The following is a 9,250-nucleotide window of genomic DNA, read 5'->3' as shown; positions in this document are numbered from 1 at the left end:
AGTGAGAGTGGCCTGAACCCCCAAATCTGCAGCTGCTGTGCGAGGGCCATCTTGCGAAGGCTGTGCCCTGAACATGTGTGGTGTGGCCCAACTCCACATAGTTGGTGTCAGCAGCGACTGCCTCGAGCCTGGCAAACTTGTTGCACGGTCCTGATGGAAGCATCCTAAACGTGGTCGGACTTTTCTGATACAGTGATCCAGGAACTCCCCTTCAGAGCACAGGGCACTGCAATAGGATCCGAAACGCAGGGACCACCTCAGTAGTAATATTTTCTATGTGACCTTCCAGAGGAAGGTCAGTAGGGGGAGGAAGCTTGGAAACCAAGATAAGGGAAGTGGAGAGCAGACAGGAGGACAGGTCAGGGAGGAAAAGCACGGCTTGCCGGGGGCACAGCAATCCTGCTGCATGTGCGCGGACGGTGGGCGTGCTCAGCACCTCGCCAGGTGCAGGGGAGCTGGACGAAAGAAGCAGGTGGGTGGTGGGCATCAACGAAGACATTTGATTTGTACATCAGTAAGGTTGTGGCTCTTTTTCCCAATTGGCTAAAGATGTATTTAAGTTCCATTTAAAGAGTGTCATTCCTGAAACCTCGGTTGGACCTAACATGCCTCGCACCTCCTTCTATGCATCTGCTGTGGCGCCAGCTCAGCCCTGCCCGGCATCATCTGCCCTTTACCTGGGGGAATGGCACGCCCGAGTGCCAGGACGGGAGAGAATCTGTGCTCGTTACTTTCCTTCTACCCAGATACAGAACCGCACATCAGCTTTTCCACAAAAGAAAAGTTTCCAAGGTACCACCCATACTTGGAAAAAGCCAGGTTGAAATACCATTCAAGTCAAACTTTCTTGATATTACTCTATCTTTCCCCAAGAGGGCTGCACTACAACAAATTCGGACACCTGTGGCCTCCTCCTTCAAAGCAAAAAGACAGCAACAACCCCGAGCTGATAAGATTAATCTAAAGAGTAAATTATGGTGTAATTTCCTATGCTGATACTTTGTAGTTAATTTTAAAAAAAGGTTTCATTTTCCTATTGGTCTGATTTCACAGGAACATTTCACCTGTTTCTGTGAGGCATACGTTTCTCCTGGAAGAGGCGCGCTGATTGGCCCCAACCTGGGGTAATGAAAATTTCCAATGTAAACTCATTTTCCCTCGGTTTCAGCAATTTTAACTCTATATATAGAGATATCATTGTCAGAATTGCATTGGTAGCTTCTCCTGGTAAACTAATTGTCACACAGTGTCGTTACAAATAGAGAGCTATTAATGGGTCTCACCTCCCAGCTGATTCCAGCTCTGGTCTGCTTACTAGCATGTACCAGCAACTTCATCCATGGACGCAAGTACAACATCACCTTAGAAGAGATCATCAAAACGCTGAACATCCTCACAGCGAAAAAGGTGAGTGAACTATCTGGCACCATCTCTCCAAAAGTGTGGTGATGCTGCGGGTATTTCTTAGACTATGAGAAGAACATAACAGCTTCTAGAGAAGTTGGTAGTTGGTGGATGGTGATGGGAGATGTCTCCCCTGGTGCTTTTTTTTCCCCGAGGGATTATAGGAAGTTTTGTCAGTTTGAGGGAGTGAGAGCTGCTTGGGAAGGATTCTCCGCTTAGTTGGAGGTAACTGTCTCTTGCTCTCTCGTTCCCGCCTAGGCCAAGGATTCATTGTGCATGGAGCTGACTGTAGCGGACGTCTTGGCTGCCCCGAAGGTAAGAACTGTCTGGGGTGGTCTGCTTGGCAGATGGGTAACTTGGGAAAGGGGAGTCATCCACAAGTGTTTGAACAAGAAACATTTCTAACAGAAAGCGAACAGGCCCAAATTAACTATGAGTTAAATGTTTTCGAAGAATGAGAATTCTGATCTTTACTCTCAAATCATGTTTTGGTGTTTCTGGTTACACTTGATTTAGAAGATGTGTAATAGAAAGCTTGGATTTTGTAACCCTAATTCAAATCCTGGTCAAGGAAAAGCTCTTTAGGATTTACCCAGCCCTGGCCTAGTGCCTGGAATATAGGAGGCACTCAATAAATGCTTGTTGGAGAGAATTTTCTGGCTCATACGTTTCCGAAAAAACAAATACTCTCACGAAAACAGATATTGAGATTACAGGTCGAGGGAGCTTTCATTTTGTCTAAGAGACTTCCTATGGCAAGAGAGAAGGTATTGCCAGAGCCCCTCCTCTTTCGCAGCCTGGTCATCTAGCAGCCCGCCAGCTCCGGGAGGGCTGTCCGGAGACCCTCGGCTTGCTCTGCCCCGCCAGCTCCCCTCCAGCCTGGTCCGGAACCATCCTGCCGGATGGGGTCCAACTCATCCCTGCTTCCGGCTGCTTGGGCATCTCACCTTTCCACCTCCTGTGCGCATCACCCCCGCCCCTCCATCTGCTGTGGGAGGAGATAGATTTGACAGCTGATAGTGCATTTTCTCTGACAAACACATGACTACACACATATCAATAGCTTTGTGCAGATCAGTTCCTGTTTTCATGGAAACACACGACTGAGAATGAAAAACCCAAAGCTTCGATTTACCAGTGGTCTCCTAACCACCTGCTTTCCTCATGCACCAGGGGGGTTGCTTGGCCAGGAGGGAAGCCCTGTGGGCTGGGCAGGGCCACAGCCCAGCACCTAGGTCATAAAGCAGGCCCGTCCTACTTCGTGAGGAAAACTGTTCTTTGGGCCTGTATCTAGATACCTCATCCCATTAAAGATTATCCCAGGAATCTGACATATAGTAATACATAATATTGTAATATAGTGTTATATAAATGTACAATATGAAATGTAGATTATATAATTTTGTCCTTCAGAATGTATCAGACTCTGCCTATCAGTAGGTTGGAAGGACTTGGAGATTTTATACACATGTAAAATTATATATGTTAATATGATATATTAATACTTAATATACATTTATATGTATGTATATAAAATAGCCAAGAGTCCGCTGCATTGTGCCCTGGCTCCCCAGAGGGCAGCTGCACTGCTGAGCGCGCTCTGCCAAAGCCAAGGGCAGGGCCCCGAAGGAAGTGCAGAGGGCCTGACAGCGAGACAGCTGTGGTTTTAGGCCTGGTTCTGTTACTAACTAGCTGTGTGGCCTTTGGCAAGTCTCCACACCTCTTTGTGCCTCAGTTTCCACATCTGAAGAAATGAAAGTGATTTTGAAAGTTGGTTGGAGTACAGTTCTTGAGTTAGTAGAAAGTGCTCTTGTAAGATGATACAATGCTTGATGAAAGAAAACCCTGGTTGTAGAGAAGCAATAACTCTAAGAGGGAGGGGCCAGTGGTTGGAAACGATCAAACCCTCCAAGTCCAGGGAAGGGGGCGACCCCACTCTGGGCTGTCTTTAGAAGACCTCGCCACCCCTCACCCCGCTGAGGTGCAGGCCTGGCCATGCTGCTTTCCTCCCATTCTTGGCCTCCTCTGCAATTGGTTCTCCCTCACCTCCCTCACCGCACTGGCAGACATCTCCTAAAACAAGTCTCCGCTGCCTTCCTTCACTCCCCCCTACTTCAAATGCCTTCCCCTGACCTGCTTCTTTTCCTCCTGGATTAACCACCTCACTTTTCCTTTCCTCAAAGACTCAATGTTGATTATTTATCTATGAGGATATTTCAGAACAAGGAAAAGTTGTTCTTTTCAAAACCCACAAAGGTAGTATGCAGGAGGGGAAGTTATTTTTGTGTGCCCCGAAGAGGAACATCTTTCCAAAATCCAGTGTATTAATTTTTTTTCTTTAGGGAATCAAAAATTCCTGTATCTCAAGTTGGGTAACATCCTTCTCCGGGTAGTTGCTGGAAACAATGTGCTCATCTAAATCCTGGTCTCCACAGGCAACGCCTGCCCGGGTGGCTATGAAATTAAGGGGGTCTGAGGAAGCGCGAAGTGCAAAGAGAGCAAGCTGCTGGCCTAGGAGGGATTTCTTGGGTGGACCATTAGTTGGAGGTATTTCCTACCAAAGAGAGCTAAAGTTCCTAATTTCTCAGAAAGCTCTATGTCAGTCCTCAAGGTTTTTTTTAAGTGAAAGTAAAGGGTTTTCTTATACACAGCGCTGGTGCACAAAATTTGAACAGAAGCGGAGATAATGGATATGACACAAACAGGACTGACTTTTTATGGCCCTGAACAAAGCTAGTCAAGAACCAAGTTAGAACTATAAGAGTCGCTGCCACAGGAGAAATCTCCCAGGTGGCACTCCGCCTCTCCCAGGACAGGGCTTCCTCTGGCCTGCGCCTGAGCCTCCCCTTTCAGTCTCTTTTCCTGAGCAGCTCTGAATGGCAAGGTCCTCTGGGCTGTCGCAGTGAAGCTGGACAAGCAGCTCAAAGCAGGCAGCACGGGGTGTCTTCCTGGTGCTGTGATACCAACGGAGCTGAAACAGCCTTTACAATGAGGTTCTTTTTGACGTTTTCCCACTTGATTCAAACTCTCCAATTCCTATTTATCCTAGTTACCTTTAGGAAGTCCTTTGACAAATATCTTTAAAGGGTTTTTTCCTATATTATATGGCCATATATGCAAAACTAAGAGGCAATTTAATTTCTAGGCTCCAAACCAGAGTTTCTCCAAAGTCTCATTAGGTTTTGATGGAAAAGTCAGCAGAGGGGCTCTTCTCCTCGGGCCCCTTGAGCCTCACTGGTCTCTCTACAGCCACGAAGGGGCGCCCCCTCTGCATCCACAGGGAGTACGCGCTCCCCCGCCGGCCGCACTGCCTCTGCTCATCCAAGGAGGGCCCCAGAGGCGTGGTGCTTGATGGGAGGTTTCTTGGCTGAGCCCAGAGATACTGGTGCTGCTCTTAAAGTTCCACCTAGAATCGGGGCCCAGGAGGGCTCTCACAAGGTCATCACGTGTATGCCCTTCTACAGGTCCTGCCCGTGGGCCAGCACCTCCCACAGGGGAAAGGGGAAGCTTTTGTAGTCTGGGATTCTGGTGCTCTAGAATTTAGTCTAAATAAGAGATGAACGCAAAGATTTGCACAGAGGACTCACTGCCGCATTTACTTACAAAAGCAAAAAACTGCAATAATAGGAGATTGGTCAGTTACGGTACAAATATGCCAAGAGATCCTACAGAGCAACTCAATCCCATGTTCCAAATACTTTTGAACGACTAAAGAAAATGCCTGTACTATATGTTACGTGTAAAAAGGTCACAAAGCAGTACCAATAGTTGGTCCCTGTTTTGAAAAAAGTATTTTTAAAAATTTGGGAAGATATTTACCAAAATAGTAACAGTAGTTATCCCTAGCTGGCAGGACAATGAGTGAATTCATTTTTGTTGAATATATATTATTTTTATAGTAAACTTACAGTACCTTGATAGTTAGAAAAAAATATGGAACTGTAAGAACTTACAAAGCTGCTCGGACAGTGCTCCCCTATGAAACTCCCCTGGAGACGCTGGGCATGCGCATGTGGAAGTCAGCGGGCCGGGGTGGGGTCTGAGAGTCAGTTTCTAACAAGCGCCCGGGGATGCCTGTGCTGCTGCCCCACGAACCGCACTTTGAGTGGCAAGGGACTGGAGGGCACCCTGGCGGAGGACAGAGACAGCTTCATCTGAGCTGGATCCGACCCAGGCTAAGACCACTCCCCACGATCTGTGACCTCATTTTTCAGGGGAAGCGAGAGGACACACCAGGCATGATTCAGGCTAAGACACAACCCCTCTTCCAGGTTCCCAACAAGAGCTGTTTCCCTGCCTGTACATTCCCTCTTCTAAGGCCCAAACGTCCCCAGGAAGAGGCATGTGGCCAGACCCACGTCAGAGCTCCCACGTTCCAAGGAGGTTCTGCCCATGAACATTCAAGGTCAAAAGCCCGGACAGGAGCCCTATCCAAGGCCAGACTCCTGGGGTGCCTCACCCTGATCCTGACCCTCACCTAGCTGTGGGGAAATGTCTTATCTCCTTACCTGGACCCCGAGTTTCTACATAAACTGCTGTTTCCCCTGGGGACAGCTAAATGGACAGTGTGGCCCAAAGCAGCACCGTCCAGGCCAAAGGATGGGCATCCAGTTATTCTACAAGTATGCAGGACTTCCAGGGAGACCTGGGTTCTCCAACCTGACAGGACTGAGAGGGCACAATCTGACTGTGAGCTCAGGTAGGCACCTTCCACAGAAAGAACAGCTTGTGTAGAGAAACAGGCCTAGGTTCTAGACAGATGGGTCTGCATTCAAATCCCCACTCTGTCATTTACTTAGCTGAGTGACTTTATTCAGGTACCCTTTCAGCAAAACTCTGCAAGGAAAAGGAAAGTGGGAGTTTCTGAGGAAAAGGCTGCTGGATTTGCAGATAACTAGAGAGGCTGTTTGCAGAGGTTTATGGCTATGGCAAGCAGCCTCCGTACACACAGCAGGAATCCTTGAATACCTGATCCATGGTTGAGCTAACTTACCTTCTCCATGTGTCTTCCTGGAAAAAAGAAACCAGAAGGAAAAGTCTCTCTCCCTTGTTCAAAACAGAGCTAGTGTACGACTCTCTGGCATTTCTCTTTCTAGAACACAACTGAGAAGGAAACCTTCTGCAGGGCTGCAGTGGTGCTTCGGCAAGTCTACAGACACCACAAATGCTCGACAAAATCATCCCTGAGAAAACTGGACAAGAACCTCAGCAGCATGGCCAACAAGGTAAACTGCATCTGCCAACAGCGTGGCTGCCGACAGACAGCACCCTTATGAGTGGCCGTCTTAACTAACCCACTCATTCATTCAGCAAGTATTTATTGAGGCTCTCTGAGTGCCAGGCACTCTTCTAGGCACTGGGGATAGAGTACTAGAGAGAAGAAGGCAGGGCTCCTGCTCTCACAGCATGGTCTAGTGGGGGAGACAGAAAAGCAGACTAACGTGTCCTGCGATGTCCAGCAGGGAGAGGGAATAAAGAACACAAGGGAGATGAGGAAGAGGGCTGATTAGTAGTTGGTGACATCATCTGAAGAGATATTTAAATCATGTGAGGGAGCAGGCTTCCTACCCAACTAGGGAAAGAACATTCCTGGCAGAGGGGACAGCTGTGCAAAGGCCCTCGGGTAGAAATGAGCGTCATGTGTTCAGAGAGCAGTAGGAAGGCCAGTGTGCCTGGACCAGAGTGAGCAGGGGGCTTTTAGCAGATCAGATCACACTGGGCCTTTGGATTCTGCCCCAAGTATGGTGGGAAATACCCACAGGGTTTTGAGCAGGGCAGAGACTACGATTTGATTTTTGTGATTTAAAAGGTCACTCTGGCTACTGTGTGGTAAATAGACTGAACAGGGGTAAGTGTAGAAGCAAGATGGCCCGTTGGAGCTTCTGCAGCAACCCAGGCTGAAGGTGATGGTGGTTTCAAAGGGGTGGGAGCAGTAGAGGTTGTTAGATTTGGGATATAACTAAAAACAGAGCCACAAGGACTTGTTGACAGATCCACTGTGAGGGGTGTGAAGGAACGAGTACATGGTGGCCTCTTGGTTCCTGGCCTGTGCCCCTTGGGGGATGGTTGGTGTTTGCAGATCTGCAAGACTGGGGCAGAGCAGGGCTAAAGGTTGAGCAGAAGTGCAGGAGCTCAACTTTCTACATAGTAAGTTTGAGGCACCTACTGGATAGCCAAATGGAGACAGGTATTGAGGAGACTGCTGGAAAAGTCTGAAGCTTAGGGGAGAGGTCAGAACTTGTAATATAAAATGGAGAGTCCTCAGAAAGATGTTATGTAAAGCCACAGGTCTGAATGGCATAGAGAAAGGAAGAGATCCAAGTTCGGAGCCCAGAGGCACTAACATACAGAGATCAGGTAGTGGGGGTCCAGCAAGAGACAGGAGCAGCAGTGAGGTAGCAGGAAATGGAGGGGTGTGTGGCGCCCCAGACGGCAAGTGAGGAAACTTTTAAGAAGGAGGGAGTCATCCAGAGTGTCAGATGTACTGGAAGGTCCAGTAAGACAAAGACAGGGATGGCCGTCAGATGTGGCATGACAGGGGCATCAGTGATGCTGATGTAAAGGGAGGTTCGAGAATGAGAGGCTGACTGAGTGAGTCCCGTGAAAGACGGGCAGGGAGGGGAGAAAAGTAAGAGCAAGGGGCACAGAAAACTCCTTTGAGGTGTTTTGCTACAAGGTTGGGGAGAAATGGACCAACAGCTGAAGGGCAGGTGTGGAGTGAGGGAAGTTCTCTGAAGGTGGGCTGTATGTTCAGCATGTTAAGGTACCGATGCGAGTCATCCAGTGACAGGGGAGAACTGACAGTGTAGGAAAGAGGGAGAGCCAAGCGTGGATGTCATCTAATACCAAGTGGAGGAAGTGGGTACATTCATCTAGAAGACAAGGTAACGGAATAGGGGGCTGACATCACACTTATTCTCTTTCAATCCTCTTAATCATCTTATAAAACTGGCACTACTGTTTGCATTTTACAAAAGAGGAAACCGAAGCGTTTTAGAAAGGAAATGTTTGTCCTAAGCAATGCAATTAATAAACTGGTAGAGCTGAGATCCAAACTGAAGCAGTGGCCTGGCGGCAGGTACCTGGAATCCTTTCCACCCGCCGTGCTGCCAAGCTGTGGTAGCTGCTTACTGGGCAGGAGGGCAAATGGACTGAAGCTCCCTCAGCAGCCCAGGCAGCCCCACAGAAGGCCTGGACAGCAGTGCACAGGTCTCAGCCCCCACCTTCACGTTATGCCCTGAGCAGCACCTAGCTGTGTGTGTGACACACCCCTCCAGGCACTGTGGCACCCCCAAAGGCACAGCCCTAGTGATGGCGCAGTATCCATTCCCAGGAGCGTAAGCAGCACGCACTGGAAACAGGCAAGCCCTGCAGGCCCAGTGGCGGAGCCACACTCCCGGTCAAGCTAGACTGGACGCCCTGATTAGATCATTGTTCAGGTGGTAAGTGCCAGAGAAGGCTTGACCGGAGCAGACAGGCAGGACAGCAAGACTCAAATATTTAGCAATGCAAGCTAACGAAACATTTCTTTTGTAGACCTCCTGTCCCGTGCACGAAGACAAGAAGAGCACCCTGAAAGACTTCTTGGAAAGGTTAAGGAGGGTCATGCAAGAGAAATACTCAAAGAGTTGAAGCTGAATATTTTAATTTATGGGTTTTTAATAGCTTTATTTTAAAAATATTTATATATTTATAACTCATCATAAAATAAAGTATATGTAGAATCTGACAGCATGATTTCACTTTCCTAGCACTGGCGCCTTACTTGACAACATTTGGGGAAACCAAGTTCATTTACTGAGAAACTAGTATGGAAGTCAAAAAGGAAAGATTGCTTTCCTCTCTC

The 9,250-nt window shown here is 48.2% G+C and overlaps 1 protein-coding gene across 1 annotated transcript; it reads left to right on the top strand.

Annotated features, from left to right (window-relative positions):
• The first annotated feature begins 1,272 nt into the window (after window positions 1-1,272).
• IL4 (interleukin 4) lies at window positions 1,273-9,036 on the top strand. Its single transcript, XM_087815895.1, has 4 exons — window positions 1,273-1,407; window positions 1,663-1,719; window positions 6,501-6,629; window positions 8,941-9,036. Exons 1-4 carry the CDS (start codon window positions 1,273-1,275, stop codon window positions 9,034-9,036), a joined length of 417 nt encoding a protein of 138 aa, XP_087672021.1.
• The last annotated feature ends 214 nt before the right edge of the window (window positions 9,037-9,250 follow it).

Source organism: Miniopterus natalensis, chromosome 4 (genome assembly GCF_054644295.1).
Source record: "Miniopterus natalensis isolate mMinNat1 chromosome 4, mMinNat1.hap1, whole genome shotgun sequence".
Classification (NCBI taxonomy): domain Eukaryota; kingdom Metazoa; phylum Chordata; class Mammalia; order Chiroptera; family Miniopteridae; genus Miniopterus; species Miniopterus natalensis.
This window is presented reverse-complemented; position numbering and strand designations above follow the sequence as displayed.

Excerpts from the sequence above, each read along its gene's own strand:
- IL4 (XM_087815895.1), top strand. The coding sequence starts at position 1,273 with ATGGGTCTCACCTCCCAGCTGATTCCAGCTCTGGTCTGCTTACTAGCA. Across the intron at positions 1,408-1,662 it reads ACATCCTCACAGCGAAAAAG|GCCAAGGATTCATTGTGCAT; the intron begins GTGAGTGAACTA and ends GTTCCCGCCTAG. Across the intron at positions 1,720-6,500 it reads ACGTCTTGGCTGCCCCGAAG|AACACAACTGAGAAGGAAAC; the intron begins GTAAGAACTGTC and ends TTCTCTTTCTAG.